The sequence below is a fragment of the Podarcis melisellensis genome (assembly GCF_964234715.1).
Source record: "Podarcis melisellensis genome assembly, chromosome: 3".
In the NCBI taxonomy this organism is placed as follows: Eukaryota; Metazoa; Chordata; class Lepidosauria; order Squamata; family Lacertidae; genus Podarcis; species Podarcis melisellensis.
This window is the reverse complement of record NC_138530.1, coordinates 52,637,456-52,659,177: the sequence shown is the minus strand read 5'-3', so window position 1 is coordinate 52,659,177 and position 21,722 is coordinate 52,637,456. Positions and strand designations below refer to the sequence as shown.

Below are 21,722 nucleotides of genomic sequence, written 5' to 3'. Positions count from 1 at the left end.
TGATATTCTCTGTGTCTGGTTCCCCCTCACACCACTGGACCCACATTATAACCTCTTGGCAGTAACCTATGTGGTTATCTATTCCAATTATCAACTGAAATAAGTTAATCGACCACTACAATAGTTTTGGGGAGGGAGAAGTTTAATGGACTTTAACAAAGTGGATCCTTTCCCATAATTTCTGTTTAATGTGACAAATCTGGATTAATTTTTATGGGAAACGACCACAGTTCTGCTTTATATTCTGCTGTTTGCATGTCCCTAAAGAGTTAACCGTTTTGATTACATAATCTCTCCTTTGGGTAGACAGAAAAAATATATACGCCCCCTTCTTTGGGGCAGCATGTGTGCCAAGTGTATAGTGAAATCCTACAGTTCTGTGCGTAAGCATTGTGCCAAACTGACAGTACAACTTGTGTGTGTGTGTGTGTGTGTGTGTGTGTGTGTGTGTAACTTTGCTCTGCCCCGGCATTGCTTTTGCTACTTGATTGCATGTGTGTGTAGCTGAGGGAGACAGAGAGGAAGACAGAGAAAGAAGAGAGAGATTGCGCGTACATGATTTATAGGAAGCACCGGCAACAGCCACAAAGTTTGAGACTGTTGACGCTGTGTCACCTCTTGGATTCATCTGACTTGGGGGAGGGGAGGAACTGTCTACAATGCCGTCTTTTGAAGAGTTTCTAAAAGAGGCTGGGGAATTTGGAAGGTTTCAAAAGCGGGTCTTCCTCCTCCTTTGCCAGACTGGTATAACCTTTTCCTTCTTATTTGTTGGTGTTGTGTTCCTTGGCCGGGACCCAGAGCAATATTGGTGTAGGGTTCCTTATGCATCTAAATTAAGGAAGCAATGTGGATGGACATTTGAAGAGGAGTACAACGTTACCATTCGAGCTTCAAGTCTGGTGAATGATTCTTCCCAGTGCAAGAAGTATGACATGGAGTGGCATAACACCTCTTCTAGCTGCACCAACCCACTGTCTCATCTTACCAGCAACAGCTTGAGCAATGTGTCACTTACAACGTGCCGCCGGGATGGCTGGCTCTACAAAGAACCTCATTCAACTATTGCCAGCGAGGTAAGAGAATTCAAAATACATCCTCCAGCCATGTTTTCATTAGCAATACAGGACTATAAAATACATATAAGTAGAAGGCTGGAGTGCAAACTATGGTGGGTTGACACAGATAATTAATCTTCTCCACAACAGCAATTGGAAAGTTTCATAGGTAACCTTAAACAGCAGCGCCAATGTTTAATGTGCTTAATATGTGAGCAAATTCCAAAACTCAGCCATTTCTACTGACTCTTTGAGATAGAAGAGTATAACGAGAGCTATGGCATTTCAGATAATGGATGGGCTAATAGAATATATGTAAATGACTCCTCTTGGAAACTGAGGCAATACAGTTGTATAGAAGGGCAGCACCAATTCAGATAGACAGTGTATATCTCTCTGGATGAATTTCTTGTCATTTATCATTCGACAATACATTAGGAAGGGAGCGTGGCTCACTGGTAGTGCACATCCTTTGCGTGCAGAAGGTCTTAGATTTAATCCCTGGCATTGCAAAAAAGGATCAGATAGTCAGTGATGGGAACTAATTCTACCCACTGCTGCCTGTCAGCAAAATTGGGCTAAACAGACAAATAATCTGATCTGGTACAAGGCAGTTTCCTGTGATCTTAAAGTTGGAAATCTAAAATTGAGTTCAGATCAATTTTCAGCCATAAAATAAGAGGGGAAAGTGACACTATGCCAACAAGGACATTTATAAAATGAGAATAACTGAGCAAACGTCGTAAAACACCAACAATCAAGTATGAAAAATGCGGCTAGCTGTGTTGGTCCATTAAGAAAAAATCCAATGTATAAAAAACCACTTAATATTTTAGGATGGGCTGAAAGTCATAAACAGCACAGTAGCTTTTGAGTTTCACAAAACCTTTTTTAGACAGGTTGTAGAACAACAAAAAAGAGGGTGGGGGGAGTGAGCAAGAAGGTGCTGCTGATACAGGTTACAGTGGATATCCATCTGTGATATGTGAATTTTGGATGTTGAAGGAGGCTCTTTGCAAACTAAGGAAGAGAACCTAAACCAACTTGCCCATTTAGGATTGTAACCTAAGTTAGTTTGCACCAAGAGATCTTAAGTTGCACCAAAGCATAGTGCAATAAAGAAGCAATGCCTGTTGAAAATACAAGATATTATTAAAAGGTGCTCAAATATTCCTCAGCACAGACTGGAACACATGCAAGTCTTGAAATAAAGAAAAGTATTGCATTATTTATCTTTCGTATTCCTAACTCATCTCTTGCCTGAGGTAGTGACCTCATCGCAGTTTGCAAACTACCTAAAACACAGTAAATCAACTAGAACAATAAAAGCAACTGATTAAATTGTTAAACAAACAGTACCAGCATTAGAACAGCATTTATTTAGGGAGTAGTCTGTAGAAAGCACAGTTACAGGAGGAGCAGATCAGGTATGCAAGTTATGTCACTAACTTTCATGATATTAGTTTGCACCAAAATTGTAAAAGGGAACCCACTTGTAATAGTATCTTATTCACATTACACTTGTGGACTATAACTTTCCAGAACTAGTTTTGTTCTGTTTGAATTAGATATGGTATACATTTTAAGATAGAAATACATTACAGTATTTTAGATATTGTTCATTTTCTTTCCTGGAGCTCATATCAATACATTCTTTAGATAAATACAGTAGAAATTGTTTTGCTGAAATGTTGCTGGTGGAGGCAGGAGGGTGATTAGAGAATGAGGAAAAGGACAGTGATCTTTTTGATGTAATTCTGCTTTGGTTGTCTGTGGTAACATTTTGTTAATCATTAACACTGAAATATGACAGATTTAAGGACAGGCGGATATGGTAGCATTAGTAGCTGCTTTCAGACACTGCAATGAACACAGGAAGCTGTGTTATACTGAGCTGGGCTGTCGGCATGTCAAGCTACTGTATGCCTGAAGTCTTCACACTTTCCCAATCTTGGGTCCACCATTAGTCCCAACATGCATTTAGGGACCCATGTCTTCATTTTGTTATTTGCACGGTGGTAGTGTTGTTGTTGTGATATACCTTATGTTAGTCTGCGGACTGATGTTTGTTCAGATTTCAGCAGTAAACAGTGGGTTTTCCCAGGGAAAGTTGCAGGACAAAAGAAACCCTCTTGGACCCTTGACTTGAAATCATGGAACAAATGAAAGTCTGGATGGGCCCATCGTTTCTCATTTTTCCAGTCTTCAGTTCTCAAAATTTCTGTGAATTTTGAAAAATTCTCGTGAAAATTCTTCAGCATTTTAGTGCAAATTTATCCTAATCAACACAGCATTGGAAACAGTTTTGACAAATGTGCACATTTTTGCAAACAATTTCTCATAATGTTATGCATTTTGCATGCTATTTCCACCAATATATTTATTTTAATGCACAATTTCCACTAACATATGCATTGTATTAAGCTTCAATTGGAGAACAGCATTGCAAAATTTGGATAACTGTGCATTTTGAAGGATGGTGCATTTCAGTTCTTACAGTATTTTGGAAAGGGCAAAATGGATATATTCAGCTTTCAACGAATTGTAGTTCTCTTTCATCCCTAGTCCCAACCCACCAGTTGAAGACAAATGCTCCATGCTGACTGGAAGCAGCTCTCCAGGGTTGCACACAAGGACCTTTCCCTGTTCTAACTGGATATTTGTTTATTATACTATACCTAAGAGATATGCCTGTTGTCCTTGTCCATGGAGTTTTCTTGGCAGGGACACTGGAGTGGCTTGCTGCTTCCTCCTCCAGGTGGATCACATTTGGTCAAACTCTCCACTATGACCTGTTCATCTTGCGTGCCCTGCTCGGCATAGTTCATAGCTTCTCTGAGTTATTCAAGCCCCTTCGCCATGGCAATGCAGTGATCCAAGAAGGATTGAGAGTCCCATGGACTGCAAGAAGATCAAACCTCTCCGGAAATCAGCCCTGAGTGCTCACTGGAAGGACAGATCCTGAAGCTGAGGCTTCAGTACTTTGGCCACCTCATGAGAAGAGAAGACTCCCTGGAAAAGACCCTGATGTTGGGAAGGATGGAGGGCACAAGGAGAAGGGGATGACAGAGGATGAGATGGTTGGATAGTGTTCTCAAAGCTACTAACATGAGTTTGACCAAACTGTGGGAGGCAGTGGAAGACAGGAGTGCCTGGCGTGCTCTAGTCCATGGGGTCACGAAGAGTCGGACACGACTAAACGACTAAACAACCTAAGAGATACCTGAGACTGAGGCCCCATCTGCACTATACATTTAAAGCAGTATCACACCACTTTAAACACTTACGGCTTCCCCCAGAGAATCCTGGGAACTGTAATTTGTTAAGGGCACAGAGAGTTGTTAGGAGACCCCTTTTCCCCTCACAGAGCTACAATTCCCAGAATGGTTTAACAATCAATCCCTCTTCTCAGGGAACTGTTGCTCTATAGGGGCAACAGGGGTCTTCAAAGTACTATCAGCAATTTTATCAGACTTCAGTTCTCTGGATTCTTTGGGGAAGCCATGACTGTAGTAGCATGTTCAAATACATAGTGCAGATGGAGCAAGAATCCGGGACTTTTTGTTTGCAAAGCATGCGAGGGCTGGGCATGCGACAGCAGTTGTACCTGTGGCCAGTGGCCCTTCTACCTTTTGCCAAACCAGAGGCAAATGATGCATGTGGAGGAAACAATTACTGTTGCAGCAAGTATTTCTTACTGCTTACTTTTGGGAGTGGAAAATCCTGCTCCACTACTCTGCACCTCTTCCTTCAAGCAGTCTTCCTATTAATGTAGATGGTGACCATTGGAATGCAATCACATAGACTTTTTAGAGAAATGAAAGCTCTATGGCTGTCTGGATATAACTACCAATCCATACTGTTAACGTTCTTATAACTCTTTAGTCTCTGCATGTGTTTTTCCCTATTGCAATATGTAGTACAATCCCATGCATGTTTACTCGGGTACATAATTCTTGCTGTGTCTGATGGGGCTTAGCCCTCAGTAAGCAAGCACAGCCTTAATGACTAGCTTAGGAGTAGGCTTGCCCCAATCTCCTAGCACAAGGAGACAGTTCTTCTACACCTGTAGGTGAGGAATCTCATGCCTGAAGCCTAGCCTTGTCCAAAGCCTAGGCATGAAGTTTTGCCTCCTCCACCCTTGACTAAAAAAATGCATTCAAGAAAATTATTGTGTTGTGATAGCAAATGATTTCCTATGTGCATTCTGAGGTGGTACTGTTGGGTTAATGGCTAGCTATCTAGTTATACAGTATAAGAGAGCTACACCACTAGACAGCTGGCTGGCTGGTCAGTAGATGACAGTTCTCTGAGACCAGTAGCAGGCCTCCAGGAGAGGGCACAGAGAGCTTCTAGAGCAGCGATAGGGAACCTGTGGCCCTGCAGATGTTAGACTACAATTTTTCCACCCCTGACCATCGGTCATTCTGGCTAGTGGCTGAAGTATGAAGGGTTCTTCATCCAGGTCCCAGGGTGTTTCTCCCCTAAAGCCAGAGTCAAACTTCTGGAAGTACTTGCCAAGCTCTAAGGTCAAATTACGCCTGGAGCTGCTTTGTTTTTGCTGTAATCTTGACACTTGGTCCTCCATGGAGGATACATTTTGGTCCGCTGCCTGCAAACACTTTCGCTCTGCCAAGTTAACATTTGCCAGATTAACATGCCCTTTGTGGGAAGATAATTGGTTTCCTAGAAGAAGAAATGCAGTTGTTTAGAACATACTGATGTCAGCAACATAATAAAGTCCTATATGAAACATTACTGTTGCTGTTGAAGCTATTTTAAGGGCCAAGTACTACATTCCCCATCGATACACAGACCTTACTTAGCTCTAAGGACAGCAGGATTTATTTATCCATTCATGTATATACCGCTTTTCATCCCAGAGGTTTTCAAACCGTTTTATTAATACAATAAAATGACAGCAAAATAAATCAATTGTCAATCAAATACAAGAAAGCAACACTCCCTCTCAAAATATTAATTGTGTCAGTGTTTTAATATAAATAAACAATTGGCAATTGATCTTGGTACCCCATTTAGATATTTTTATGGTTTCTCACTGGACAAGATAATATTTATTTTGCACATGTTTAGGCTATAAGCATTTAACTTCAGAAATTAAATTAACCCATCATAAACAATCCTAGTTCCATGCTAACTGAAACCACTTCTATACATTCTAATGAACATACTGTGAATTAGATTCTCTTCCTGGTACATATATAGGCCCATGTGTGATAAAAGTCTGTTGATTGTAACATCACCTACAATTAACTCTCCTTCATACATGCTATATAACCTACATACCAAAAATTATGCAAAAAATGTACAATGCACAAAGTTAATGTGCAGATCTTCCCCATGTATGGATCTTATCATGCTAAAATGTAGCATTCAAATATGGCTAATTAATAGCATTGGTTTCAATGGGTCTACTCTATGTATCAGATACCACCCTTAAGAGAAAAAAACACACCCTAACATACCAAATAAAAAACTGAGTAATCCAGCATGGGAACTGGCCCTACTAAAAAGATGGGACTGTTTAAATGTGACACTATAAATAAATAAATAAAATGCTATGGAGTGCTAAAAAGGAGTTAGTTCTTGCTGGAATTGCTCAGATAATCAGTGTTGGAATTAATTACATTCATTATTTTATTATTTTAATTAGTGATCTCAGTCAAGGATATAACGGTGTGTTGAAGAGTTTAAGCTCTTCTCATGTTGACGAAGCAAAAATCATGCTCCTAAATAATTATGCATTCTCCAAAATCTGTCTATTGCTAATACTAGTTTTATTGTATTCATGCAAGTTTTCAGAGACTGAGGTCACTAGTTCTCTACGACAACTGGTATTAATCAGGCTATCCCACTGGAATCTTAGAAGTAGATTTGGGTTAAATCCTTCCAAAAAGTTATTTAATGAAATCTTCAGGATTACAAATCAGAGCACTGAGATGGAGATTTGCTTAGCTCTTTTAAACTTTTCTTTTTCTTGGATGTGCTCAAAAAGGCAGAACCATTTCACTCACGGCACTAAGTCAGGAGATAGCTGCTGAGCACTGGAAGAACAAACAGTGTTTATCTGTGATGTCTTAGAAGTACAACAGAGTTTAAGACATGTTTATCATGTAGATGATACGGTATCAACCAAAGTTAGCTCAAGGACTGACAAAGCCAGATGGTTTCTATTCAAAGTGGCGTTTCCTCCCCCGTATCTTGTCCCTGGCAAGAATGTCACAGCAGGCAAGACATGGGTGCTAACAATTTGTTTCTTTAGTTACATTTCGTTACCTTCTGTCTTCACTTTACCTATCACTCCCTTCATTTTACACCCATTTCTTATATTTTCATTGAGGCCTTCCAGGGATGATCCTCTGAGAAACAATGGCCAACCCTACCATTAGACAGGAAGATGGCAACCTCAGGCAGCAGGTGCTTGAGGTGGGGAGCAGCAGCAAGTTGTTGAAGGGCAGAGCTCTTTGTACTACTAGGCCTGCCGTTCACCTTCTAAGCTAGCCTGCTGACCTCAAATATGGTGGAGGACGCTGCCCCATTACCAGTATTGGCTTGTGTACATGAAATGGCGGAGGGGGGGGAGGCACCATCTTGTCTTTTGCCTCAGGCAGCAAAGATGTTTTGGACCCAGCTTCATATGAGATTCTTTTATGACATCTGTAGAGGGTAGGACTTCACAGGCCCAGCCACCATTAAAATATGATCCTAAATAGTTTTATAAGTTTCTTAAACTGAACATTAGTTCTATATAAACCTGACATAGTTTACCGTATATAGAGACTGTCAATTCTAATGTTTTAGTTCCCTTTTTAAAAAGACTAGGTGTATCTCTAGTCACAGAAGGCTTTTTGCTCCAGTGAAGGTTTCTATGAAGGGAAAAAGGAGGGAGGCAATTTTTACAGTGATTCCCTTTCTCCTGCAGCCTCCCTCGGATATTGTTTTCAAGACTGGAATCTTTTGTCAAATAAAAGCTTTATCTTCTACGGAAACTTATTGCATCTTTTCCTTCTTCCCACAGTACAACCTTGTTTGTGAGGACAGATGGCTAATAGATATGACACAATCTCTCCTCAATCTCGGTTTTTTGGTAGGAGGATTTTACCTAGGCTACGCTTCAGACAGGTAATTTTTTCTTTTCTAACCAAACTACGAACCATGTCATTCTTCCACTGCAGACAGGGCTGCTTCACATGTTATTTTACTTATGTGAGTGAGTGTTTACATTGTATTAGTACTGTACGCAAAACGTCTTCCATGTTTTTTATCCATTCTCCATCAACTCATGTGGGGAGACAGCATTTGAAAATCATCAAAGGTGAAAATAATTTCAGTGAAATTTTCATGCATGAAATGTGGAGGGGTTGTTGCAATTATTTTGATGTGGCCAAGAGGTTTTGTGAGTGTCTCTTCTTTCCTTCTACATTCTGCAGCCTTCCCAGGTGCTCACATTTCCTGAAAAACATTTGATGTCTTCAGTTGGCCTTTCCTGTTAGCAAGGGAAGCTGGAGAGAGGTTATCTAATATGCCCCTGACAACTGTTCATTTTATTAGATTGCATATTTCTTTTTAAAGACATAATTGGTGTTTTTTAAGCAAAAGGGAAGAAGCACATCAGCCTTAGGCACTTGGAAGCAAGTTATCCCAGCCTCCCTAGCTTCAGTTAAAGGCAGAAAGAGACATCATGAGCAGCTTCTTCCCATGGTGATTTTTCAGATCAGGAAATATGAGAGAATGTTTAATGGAAAGAAAAAAACCACTCACTGACGCAATAAGGTAAACTCAACTCCACACCCAGTGCTATTTTTCCAGAAACAAAGGTGCCAAAACTCACCATGAACACCTTCCTCATTCTCTTAGAATGGCAATGGTGTCCACCTGAGAGGTGTTGGAACTGAGTTCCGGCTGGAAAAAAAGCCCTGTCCACACCCACCAAAATTATAAAGTGTATAGAGGAACAAAATTTTAGAGAAATTGGAAGAGAGTTTTCGGCACAGCACTTTTGTATGCCATTACGTGTGAAGATTAGGAAGTTTAGGAATATGTTCAGTCTGCCTTCAATGAGGTGACTAGTGAGGGGTGGGAGTGGGAGAGAGAGCATCCCTACCATTCCCAGAGCTGGTTTGCCAACCAGGCATTGCCAAGGAAGAAAGGCCGAGACCTTAAAAGCTCTTTTCGTACCAGGTAACCCTATTCTCTCTGTTTTACTCTCACACTCTCTGTTCTTGACAGATACGGCAGAATCAACATTTACCTCATTTCTTCCTTTGGGGCAGGACTATGTGGCCTCATAGTGGCTTTTGCACCAAATATTGTAGTATTTTCGATATTTCGCTTTCTACAAGGTGTATTTGGAAAGGGAACCTGGATGACAAGCTTTGTCATTGGTAAGACTTGGCGTGTTTTCCATTCTTCCTCTTCATATATGCATGTAATATGTGGGATACTAGATGAAAAAAGGGGGGATTTCTTGAATGGGATTATTATACTGTAGGCACATTGCACATAAAATCAATTGATTGCATTGTGAATAAATTACTAAATTACTGCATGAAAGGGAGGGCTGATTATGCAGGGATTGGTTCATTTGAAGACATTTTATTCTGATAGCGCTGGTGGTGGAGATTTCTTCCTGATGTTGATGAAAGTTCCAAAGGAACCATTTCTGTCAAGAGCACAACAAGGGAGAAAGGGTTAAACTCTCCCTCTCTGCCACACTGCAGTCCTGATAATAATCAATCCCATCGCCAGCAGCTGCTACTTGAATGTTAACAAACATGCATATGAAATGCAGCAACACATTTAACCAGGTCACATCTGTTGGGTTGAAATAATGACAGACGAGTGGTGAGTGTCATATGGGAGGCATCTCTCGAGCAAGTCTCTAGGAGTCTCTTTTATTGAATATTACAGCATTGCCACCTATGTGCTTATTGCTGATTGGTTAACACAAGTACAAAGCAAAGGTTGCATATAAGCATTAATCACCAATAGATTAAAGGCTGGGAAAGGGAGCACAGAACTAGACAGGCATGAAAACCTCCTAATTAAATTATAACTAGTGATTGATATAGCAAGACTTAAACAATTACGTTCCGATAGACGTGGTCAACTATGCATTAAGAACAGGTCAGAGTACAATGTTTTCCTGAACTCAATGTGAACTGAACATTCTAGGGTGATGAGGGAATGTAAAACGGTTTGACCCCAGTTCATGACCCACCAGGCAAAATTCCACACAAGATCAATGTACAGCAGCTGACCAGAGGCTCAATAGCTCTCCTGTTTTTGTTATCTGCCTCAGGGATGCAAAAACAATAAGTTTATTGAAGACAGTAATGGCTTCTGAATTGTGTATAGTTTGGTCACAAGCCGATCTAATATGACCCAGATTTTCCATGGTTTATAAATTTAAGAATGCATAGAGATGTACCTAATTTGAGTGGTGAGCTGGCTTTAAAAAATGCAGTCACCATTGGTTGGGTTGGGTTTTTTAGACATACATTTTTGAGCACAAAGGAAAATAATTCATCACTAATTTACCACCACACTCCATGAGCCGTTTCTGGTTTTCAAGGTGGGGAGGTGACACATAATTATACATTTATTTGGGAGAAGTGTGCATGTGGCATTTTAAAAGTTAAATCCCAAAACTAAAGGGGTGGAGATTATGGAATCATCACTCAGATTGTTGGTAGGTACATCCGTCTGTTTTACAGTGAAGGTAGGCAGAAGTCAGCATCACTCAGGAGAAGAAAAATGTATTCTTTATAGGACATTTTTATACATATGAAGCTACATAGATGCTCATTCAATAGTAATAAGACCAAAGAATACCAACATGCACTATCTCACCAATGAATGAGTTATGGGCTCAATTCAGATACAATTATTTTGGTTTAATATACAATGACAGGATTTCTGTCAATTGTTGAACCATCTGGTTTGATTTCCTACTTTTGTAGCCAGAGATTAAACCAGTTTCCAAGTCTGGATGTAATGGGAAAGTGTGATTTAAGGCAATACATTGTGCAAAAGAAGGGGCAATGAAAGGGGAGGAGGGAGGGATGAATGTCCAGGCTAACCACTTGTTCTTAGCCGAATAAACAATGGTTTGTTAACTGAGATAGTTATGTCTGAACCAGGCCATAGATTCATAACATCAGACATCTGTGACATTAATTTTCTTCTGCCAACTAATGTTAATACCAAAGCAAAATATCTCCATGTGTACCACAGAACAGTGACTTGCTATCATCACCCTATTAATGGTTTTAATAATGTGCAGGCTGTTTCCTTTCAATGTCTTTTATTTTGTCCATTTCTGTATTCAGTGACAGAGATAGTTGGTTCAGATCAGCGAAGGATTGTTGGAATTGTAATTCAGATCTTTTTCACCCTTGGAGTTGTGATTCTTCCTGGAATTGCTTATCTCATTCCCACATGGCGAGAGATTCAGCTAGCTACGACACTCCCCAACTTCCTCTTCCTGTTGTATTACTGGTAATTTCATGTTATTTTCTTTCTCGTATCTTTAGAATAATTATATAGTACATTATATAATTATATAGTAATTATGAGAAGTCCCCTGTCTGTCTCGCAGCTCATTAAATTGCCCACATCTACTGTATGGGAGCCATAATACTGACCTTCATTCGGAATTATAAGGATTGCTGTGATATGCCTTTGAAGAGCTTTGAATACTCTAAAGCACAATGTAAACAAAGTACTTTGTTTAAGAACACAGAAGGTTATCATCAGTAACCTCCTCCCCAAATTGTGCTTTTTTAAATATAAGCCCACGTCTATAAACAGTATACCTATTTGAACATATTTGAAAAGAGTTATGGCTGAATATAGAACCACAAGCCACAGATATAGTTTGTGTAAAATATGGACAAATAGGAGTGCTATTTACAAAGAGTTGGCCTATTTCTTCACAGTAAACTCAAAGTTTTTTCAGTTCAGTTCAGAATTTACAATTGATTCTGAAAGTTTCTGAAATTGACTATGCAACATTCCCTTTAGAATCTAGTTTGCATTTCATTAGTTTCCAGGGATCATATTACAAGTCATCCACATAACGTATGTGCTTCTTTGTCCAACTATGTATAAAGAATGGACAGAATCATCAGCATTATGTGGGTCACTTATACTGGGCTTCTACTGTGTGCAGTGTCAAATTGCTTGCTGACTCCATGGGATGCTTGTTTCAGCCTTCACACAAACACACACACATTCACACAGGAGGATTAAAGAGCTTCCAGCTTGCCAGGAAAAAAATGGAAGGCAGGAGAACCGCACAGGGATGTTGATTAGCTTCTTGCCTTCTTACAGGCAATAAATCTATTTGGTTTCTGAACACAGCTTGCAGATCCTCACCAGCGTCTCTACTTTTGCAGGGCAGTACCTGAATCTCCACGGTGGCTACTGACACGTAAAAAAGGAGAAAAAGCCCTAAAGATCATTCAGTCCATCGCCAAAGACAATGGGAAATGTCTTCCACCACATTATACTGAGGTACTCACCATATACGTGCTAAGAATCAAATGCACCACTTTTAGCATCATCATGGTGCAAGCAAGGCATGTTCAGTTTGTACTGTTGGGTTTTCTGTTTCTCGCCCTGTGGCCATCTAACTGTTAGCTGGAGTGTGGAGGAGATGATTTCCCCCATTTTGTACCTGTTTTTTGGTATTAAGGGCTTGCTCTGGGGTGTGTTTCACTCCTGCTCATCTTTCAGATGTTGTGCTGAACATGTGCACATTGGCAAATTGGGCCATCAGGATATGTCATATTGGAGGCAGGTCAGGTGTCAGATGCCTGGAACACACACACGAATGTTCACACACACCATTTGTACAGCGAATACGCAAAGAAGAAAGTCTACACTGACTCATTCTGTTGCATGCATGTAAGATCCTGGCCTCTTGGGAGTGGAAACCTGATGGCAGGGTTTGCATGTTATCTTTCTTTCATTTGTCTTATGTACTGCACTTAGTTGCTGTAGGTGCTTTGAAAACATTGGTGTTGCCCAATTAGTTATTGAGAGAAATACTAACTATGCAAACAGGACAGTGGGCTACCACCACATCCAAACACCTGTTGGTCAGGGTGGTTTTACTACTCCAGCTGGTGCAACAGAGATGTCGGAATCAGGCCCCTCATGGGAAGAAGGAGGAGAAGGAGGAGGAGGAGGAGGAGGAGGAGGAGGAGGAGGAGGAGGAGGAGGAGGATTCAAGGGATTTGTAGCTGGCCCAAACCTACACATATCCCCAAACACCCCTTTTGGGAACTCTACACTGGCTACCACCAGTGGGAGGCCTGTCAATAATTGCAGGTCCCTGCCTGCTCAGGCAGACGTCAGGCCTCTTCCAGAGCAGCAGTATTCTTCTCCAGGAGGATTGTTGGAAATCTAGCATTTCCCTCAAAACCTAGCATTACCCTCAAAATATTTAGTAATGTTAAAAGTAGCAGGTGCAGAATTCAGTACTTTCTTTCCAAAAAATCAGAGGATCCTATACTATATCAATATAAATCAACACAAAGAGGTACTGCAGTTTTTAAATTTCTTTTTTTAAACAGCCATACATGAAAGAGTTGCTTTTGACACACATCTTCCGAATGTGTTGTCTGTCAACCATATTATGAAGATCATATTTTCATGCGATCAGATTACGAGCAAGAGAATGTTCATCTGTTCAGATTCTTCAGTTTGTTCAACATCTCAGTATTTTTAGAATGGTGACTTTGGTGTCCAGGCTAGTATTACTCTCTCCTCGTCGTTCCCAAACATCCTAGCCTATATTTTTAAGTAGTATCCACAGCTGGGTGACCCTAATTTAGTCACAGCTGCAATTGCTTAGCCCTCAGTAATAGTCTAAGGCTTCTAAGCTGCACTTCGGAACTGTTCCAGATTCTTTTGGATACACAAGTTCAGTCATTCTTGATTCTACGCCCAGAAGGAGAGCACGATGCTCCCGGAAGTGTGATAATGGGAGGGTCAAGTGCATTTCACAGGCTGTACTCTCAGTGGAGTTCCTAGTTCCAAGATTACATAGCTCTGCTTTTCAAAGCGAAGCTCTGAGTTTGAGAAAATTTGTTGTATTGTATCTTTTGTAGGCATGCTAATGCCCTGGTGGTGATAAACCTGCTGTAATGATGACGAGCTGTGTGGCATTGAACTGTGTGGTGTTGTAGAGTTGTTTTCATTATAATTTCTTTACTTTGTACAACAGAGCATTCTTCTTCTCCAACAACAACAAAGGTGGGGGGAGAAGTGAGGATTGGTTGAAACTTTGGAGCTATACTTAGAGAGGGAGAGAAAAACATGGCCTTTTATAGTCTAAAGATGCATCACTCTGCTTAAAGAATCAAAGTTCGAGGTTTATGACAGAAGCACTGAGTCTTTTTTTTATTTAGTCATTTTATTTAATCTTATATGTTCACAACAGCCATGTGAGGTAGGTTAGGCTAAGAGTTGGTGAGAGGCCCAAGGCTAGAAGTGAGCAAAATCAGTGCTGATTTGAGTTTAAAAAGTGAAAATGCACGAGTATTTTCTTTTTATTTATCAAGGTTGACAAAATATTTTTGTTTGTGCTTTTCTGAGAGCTGCTGCCTATTCGGAGGGGAAGAGGGAAGTGGCAGGGAGGTCAGAATGGTGCCAGTGCATCGGGGAGCCAATCTGGCACTCTTACCACTGTATTTGAAGCATTCTGATCTCCCTTCTACCTCCATTCCACTGTCTCTCTTCCCAAAAAACAGAACAGCAGCAGCTCAGCTGTCAGGAGGTAGATTGAGTGCCATGGCTTCACCTGCTGTGTGTGCATATATGCTGCTGTGCATATTAAGACAGCACCAAACAGTTTGGACAACTGAGTTCTCTAACTCAGTCTAAGGCAGCATCACACATAACTAAATATTGTCTATACTTCTTCCTGTTTATTCTGTTTCTGTTCCACCTTTAAATGACAAAAATTACTAGGCTATTTTACAATAAAAACATGAAATCTTAGAAGTACAATTAAACACACACACACACACACACACACATTATAAAGCAACAAAGTAAAAACAGAAATAAACTCAAATAGAAGAACTCCCCAAATAGTAAAAGAACTCCCCAAATAGTAAAAGCCTAGCAAAATCAAAAAGTTACAATATTTGCTATCATGTGAACTAGAAAAACCAGAATGTCAACCTTTAAAAATAAATCATTTTAAAAATTTGTGCTAGATTGCTTTTCTGCTTTTGCAGTATTATGCAAATAGTTTCATATTTTCTGTAAAAATATGAAAGACAAAAATAACACTTAATGTTTAATATTAATGCTTTGATGAAAACTCATTTGGTTGTACATTGGATTTTGATCTGAATGCCTAACACCCTTATATTGTGTGTGTGTTTTTTGGGGGGGTTGCATATTGATGAGCTGTAGCCCCAAGTTACTCACGCCCAAGGTCCTTGTCTTATTTGACAGCAGTATTTAAACAGGGTAATAAATATTCCTCCCTGAAAGTAAGCAAAATATTTGGTAGATATAGTCCAAGTATCTCCCCTTCTCCCCAAGGTTTCATATGATATTATTTGTTTAAATTATTTTATGAATTGTTCAGAGCATGTGGAACATCAGGCAGCAAATCTTGGCTCTCTCCACTTGCCATCAACCCGTACTTTTCATATTTTTATGTGGATGTTTCATTTCTATACCACTTCTATGTGTACAAACTCCTCTGAAGCCCTAAATGGCCTTGGTCCAGTATATCTGAAGCAGTGTTCCCCCCCCCCATCATTCTACCCAGACACTGAGGTCCAGTGCCAAGGGCCTTCTGGCAGTTCCCTCACTGCGAGAAGCCAAGTTACAGGGAACCGGGCAGAGGGCCTTCTCAGTAGTAGCACCCACCCTGTGGAACACCCTCCCACCAGATGTCAAAGAGAACAACAACTACCAGACTTTTAGAAGACATCTGAAGGCAGCCCTGTTTAGGGAAGCTTTTAATGTTTGATGCATTACTGTATTTTAATATTTTGTTGGAATTAGAGTGGCTGAGGAAGCCCAGCCAGATGGGTGGGGTATAAATAATAAATTATTACTATAATATTATTATATTTGGGTTTTGGTTTTTGTTTCTTTTACTTAGATCAGTCTCTCCGACAAGGAGGTTAGCAACCCGTCTCTCCTCGAACTGGTTAGAACTCCGCAGATGAGAAAGTTCACTCTAATCCTGATGTATGCCTGGTGAGTCCCAGCTGTGTTGCCTCTGTGGCTTTCCCCTTTGGCCTTTGCCATGCAAGCCGGCCTGCTTTGAACCTTTTGCAGCTGTTTTTTTCTTCCTTTTTAAGGTTCACAAGTGCAGTGGTTTATCAAGGGCTTGTCTTGCGCCTGGGAATCATAGAAGGAAATCTGTATTTGGAGTTCTTTGTCTCAGCACTGATGGAGTTGCCTTCAGCTTTTCTAATCTTATTGACAATTGACCGCATTGGCAGGCGTCCTCTCTTTGCAACAAGTGCCTTCGTGGCAGGTGCTGCGTGCTTAATGACCGCATTCCTGCCCAAAGGTAACCTTTTCCTTTTTATTTGCTTGTTTTAGTTGCTAACTCACCCTTGTCTTTCAAGGCAGACCACAGGTGTGGGCACGCACAGACACATTTTAAAATATGTGAAACACACCCCCCAACCATATCTTGGAACGGAAGCTTGCTGAAATATGATCTTGCATTTCTTCTTGGGAATAATGGCAGGCTCCAGAAAAGCTTGCACACAGTGCTCTGTGACCTTATATTGAGTCTTAATGAAAGGTATTGTGCTGCTGTTGCTTTTCATTTTCTTTCCTAATGAGCAAAACTAGGGTTGCCATATGCCCAGGATTTCCTGGACATGCATGGAAGACAGCAGTTGACAGCAGTGCCCAGACGGAAATTGGATTAAACGTCTGGAAAAATCCAGACATGTGTCAGCCATCTCAACATTGCCATTTTTGCCGTTTTTAAAAAATAAAAAATAGCTCAAAACAGGATTTTTTGCAATTTTGCCAACAATTTTGCCCCACCCCCAAAGAAAAGTTCAACAACTTTTCTGTCGAGATTTTCACTTTTTGAAATATGGCAACCCTAGAAAACTAACGGGGAATCTCTGGCATTGCTTCATATTGCTCTGCTTTAAAGCTAAACTGGCAGCTACATAATGAAAAGTAGTATTTTAGTGCCACCTGCTGGTAAATGTGAAATGTGAGTAACGCTGCTAATTATTTTCAAATCTGGAGATTGCATTTTTAGCTCATTTATTGTTATTGATTAAAATTAAATACCTTCCCTTAATATTGGGGCAGGTACCAATGGTGAATAAATAATATCTCTTTTAAACTTCCATTTTGTCCATTCATAATCAAATGATTCTCCACTTCTGACCTCATTTGAGTAGAATATAGCATCACTTCTTTTGCTTATTTATCCGTGAAGAAGCTTTGCTGAAGCAACAGGGGTTAGGTGAGAAGGATGCGAATTCATTGTGAAATGGATCGGGAATAGGATCTTGATTTTTGGTTTCCATGGTTAAATAAATCCTTTTCGTGTTTCATCTGCATGTATCCTCCACAGATATACCATGGCTAAGTACATCATGCGCCATCTTGGCAAGACTGGGGATCACCATAACTTTTGAGCTTGTCTATCTTGTAAATTCTGAATTGTATCCTACAATATTCAGGTAAATGGAATAAGCACTTTGGGGGGGGGGGGAATCCACATAGTTGTGGGCTTGGGTTGGGGGAGGAAGTAGTAGTGGAGCAGAAATGATGATTAACCTGACAGATTACATCAAGGAGTGAAGTGGCTCGTACATGTGCATTGCTAACCTATGCATGCCTACTCAGAAGTAAGCCCCACTGAGTTCATTGGGACTTAGAGTTGTCCATCAAAAAAAAGTGGGAGTTCTATTAAAAAAAAGCACTGGTGAAATGATAGAGAAAATCATTTACAAGGAGTTGCATGCTGCAGTGTGCTCAGAGTCTAAAATTTAAAAATCCTCAGTTCACAGCCCTTCTCTCCAGTGGGTTCAATGAGGTCTCCTTAGCATTCCCATATAAAAAGAGCCAAAGGAACCCCAATATTTCTAGGTCTAGGACATTCTTAAAGAAACATTTCCAAAAGCAATATATGAATGTAGTTTAACCACAACTCTCAACAGCCTTGGCTGTTGGCCATGCTGGCTAGGGGTGAAGGAAGTTGGGATCCAAAATATCTGGAGTGCGGCAGGTTGGGGAAGTGTGGTCTAGAACAAAGTGCATTCTTGCTATCATCACCTTTGCAAGTGCCTGTTGACAGGCTCTTATACCCTGACGTAAAGGCCAAATCTGGAGTTCAGTTAAAGAAAGCAAACCAGAGTGGAATGGAGGTATCATGTGAAAAGTAGGTATAGTATAACATCTTGGAAGCTAGTGCATAAATCCTGAGTAATATATTCTCTTTTCTTTCCCCTATAGAAACTTTGGTGTTTCGTTGTGCTCAGGACTGTGTGACATAGGGGGAATTTTAGCCCCATTTCTTCTCTACCGGCTAGCAGCCTACTGGTCAGAGCTGCCTCTGATTGTTTATTGTAAGATATTGTTTTAAAAGTGACCTCTTTTCAAAGATGGTTCTTCTTTTTCTGATTCTTTCAGGAAGTAATATTGGGATTGGGATTCCACACTCACTACAGTTTTGTAGCTCCATTTTGCCATACAATTATCCCCCCACCCCGAAGCAAAGTGTGATGCTGAGAGCCACTTCCCACGACCACTTTCTCCCAGTGAATTTTCAGATCACCCTTCTGATACCATCCACACTGATTCTACACTTCTGAAAGCATAAAACAGGAGAGTTGTCAGGAAGACAAGTACAGCAGTGCCTAGTTCCTTATGTGTAATTGTGCTGGATAGGTACCAACACTGTATTGTGGGTAATAGAAATCCTTAACAATATCATCATTAAGTTTGTTTACATACTTTTAATTATTTAGAGAACTTGTGCTCTGCTCTTTAGCCAAAAAGTCTCCCACACAATCAATTAAAACCGCTTACATAACAATAAAAACAAGATAGTCCCTGCTTGCCGGCTTTCAGTCTAAAAGAGCTGGTGCCCCTAAATCCATTCATAAACATCCACCCATAAACATGCATATATACACATAAACCACCTACTCCCCCCTGCCAACAATTAGTTAGGGCTTCCCCCACATTTTTTTTTGTTCTCTGCCTCTGAACTATCTTAAACTGTAGTGTTAAATATTATTTCTCACTCCATGTGACATACTGTATGTTTCCTGCTTCACATTTTGACAGGTATACTTTCCATTCTTTGTGGGCTTCTGGTCATGCTTTTACCGGAGACAAAGGGCCTTCCCTTACCGGAGACAGTCGAGGATGTGGAACAACTGCCAAATGCCTGCACTGCTATCTACCCGTAAATAATCTCATATGCTTTCTTGGGATTTCAAATGGTTCCTTCTCCAGACCTTTCATTAGCCTCAAGCACCAAACTGTTCATTAAATGTGTCCTTTCACTTGCATATGTGTGCTTAAAAAAACCAAATATAAAGCATTGAGGGGAGCTAGTCGGATTGAGATTGGTGGGTGGGTGGAAGCAGTTAACCTCACTCCTGCACCTCATGCTGCAGTCCTAATGAAAATCCCTATTCCTAGCTGCTGTTTCAGGCCAGCAGGGAAGCTGCTACTGATGCTAATTTATTTGTTGTGTTTATACCCAACCTTCCCACCAGGCATAGTAGTGTGAGTTTGAGGATTCCATTGTTAAAGGAGACAGGCAGGTTTCTTGGCAAGTTACCTGGTACTAAGCAGTGCTTTTTTTCCTGAGGGGACGCATACCCCTAAACATTTTATGAATCTAAGCTTGGCCTCATTGAGGGGCAGTATTTCAATAGAAGTAGGGAAATGAGAGTACAGTGGTACCTCGGGTTACATACGCTTCAGGTTACAGACGCTTCAGGTTACAGACTCCGCTAACCCAGAAATAGTACCTTGTGTTAAAAACTTTGCTTCAGGATGAGAACAGAAATTGTGCGGTGGCGGCACAGCAGCAGCGGGAGACCCCATTAGCTGAGTGGTACCTCAGGTTAAGAACAGTTTCGGGTTAAGAATGGACTTCCAGAACGAATTAAGTTCTTAACCTGAGGTACCACTGTATCCCTAAACATCTTTTTTAGGGGGGGAAAAAGCACTGGTCCTAAGTATGGGTTGTTAGTATAAGAAAGGATGTTGCTTTGTGCCGGAGGGCAATATGGGTAGGCCCCCTCCCTCACCTGGCTGGTAGTGAGAAGGACAATAGCCAGAGTGATGTGAGAGAGGGAGGGAAGCTAGAAGCAGGCAGAAACAGAGAGTGAGAGCCATGCTGTATTTTTACTGGAACCCAAGGCTGTAACAATGGGAGAAGCGAGACCTTCTGGGGTGTTGATGCCATGAGCCCCTACATTGTGGGCTCAGGTTGTATATATGTGTAAATAAACCACAGTCTCCACTGTCCCTCATTTCAAGGAAACCGAGCCCTGGAACCCCCTGGAATATTGCACGACTCAGAGTTTGGCGTGCCATATGCAATGATCTGTTATTCTGTCCCCATCCTCCCCACCACATTTTATCCTTACAAGAACGCTGACAGAGAAGTGATGCTTAGAAACAGTAACTGCCCCAGTAAGCCTCAAGTCTGAGTATGGATTGAATCTGGGTCTTCCTAGTCTGATACTATAACCTCCACAGTACTCAGCTCCCATAGCCGCTTCCCTTGTAGTGCTATCTTCAGCAACAGCGGTTATCATGAAAGATTAGCGTGATTTTTAAAAGCATACATTCCTGCTTAAATCAAACATTGTCCCACCATTAAAGCACGACTTTTCTTCTTTTTTCTCTTTCCTTTTATCACCACAGTTTCAGCAGGAGGTGTGGGAAACAGAAACATCAGATTTCCAGCACATATGTTTGATCATTTGCCAAATGTTCTGAGGGCACCGCCAATCACCTGGCTTTCAGTCTGATGTCCAGTGGATGCCATTATCATGCCAGATGGAGAAAATGGATCCTGTTTTTCCATAATAAAAATCCCTAAAAGACACTTAAAGTAAATATAATATTTTTCTATGACTTTGGGAGTATGAATGTGTTTTCTGAGCCTATTGTTTCCAGGTGGGAAACTGTTATATGTGGATTTTGTAGAAGAGAAATAATTTTCATTAAATAAGTTGTTTTATTTGAAACTTGACTCTTTGCTTATGTCTGGGCCATCTGGCCATCCTTTAATCTTCCCTAACTCGTAAGAGTAATTGTTTCACACTTCTGTTGGAGAAACAGGAAATACACTGAAGGAATCCACAACATTGTGATAAATAACAAGAAAAATAGAGCATTCAAATACTCCAGTGGAACTGAATTCTTATTTCAAAGATACAATAAAAAGTATGTATATTTGTTGAGATGCCTTAAGCCTGTTATGTTAATAACTTACCCTTTGCATCTATTTGGTTTGATGTAGTTTATTTTCAAAGAAGTTTAATAAAGGTTTTAAAAAGGGTAAAAAGTGGAATAAAAATGGAACGATAAAAACAAATGAAATACTAAAATCACTTGTTTTGCACTGCAAAGGATGCAATATATGTAGTATGGATT

General features: G+C 40.5%; 1 protein-coding gene across 1 annotated transcript; it reads left to right on the top strand.

The window, feature by feature from the left end:
* Window positions 1-393: 393 nt before the first annotated feature.
* On the top strand, window positions 394-21,313 carry SLC22A3 (solute carrier family 22 member 3). Its single transcript, XM_081904751.1, has 11 exons — window positions 394-1,073; window positions 8,095-8,198; window positions 9,306-9,460; window positions 11,408-11,576; window positions 12,476-12,593; window positions 16,213-16,310; window positions 16,415-16,629; window positions 17,668-17,776; window positions 18,552-18,664; window positions 19,389-19,509; window positions 20,988-21,313. The coding sequence occupies exons 1-11, from the start codon at window positions 660-662 to the stop codon at window positions 21,040-21,042; spliced, it is 1,671 nt and encodes a 556-aa protein (XP_081760877.1). The 5' UTR covers window positions 394-659; the 3' UTR covers window positions 21,043-21,313.
* The last annotated feature ends 409 nt before the right edge of the window (window positions 21,314-21,722 follow it).

Excerpts from the sequence above, each read along its gene's own strand:
- SLC22A3 (XM_081904751.1), top strand. The coding sequence starts at position 660 with ATGCCGTCTTTTGAAGAGTTTCTAAAAGAGGCTGGGGAATTTGGAAGG. Across the intron at positions 9,461-11,407 it reads GATGACAAGCTTTGTCATTG|TGACAGAGATAGTTGGTTCA; the intron begins GTAAGACTTGGC and ends TTCTGTATTCAG. Across the intron at positions 19,510-20,987 it reads GCCTGCACTGCTATCTACCC|TTTCAGCAGGAGGTGTGGGA; the intron begins GTAAATAATCTC and ends TTATCACCACAG.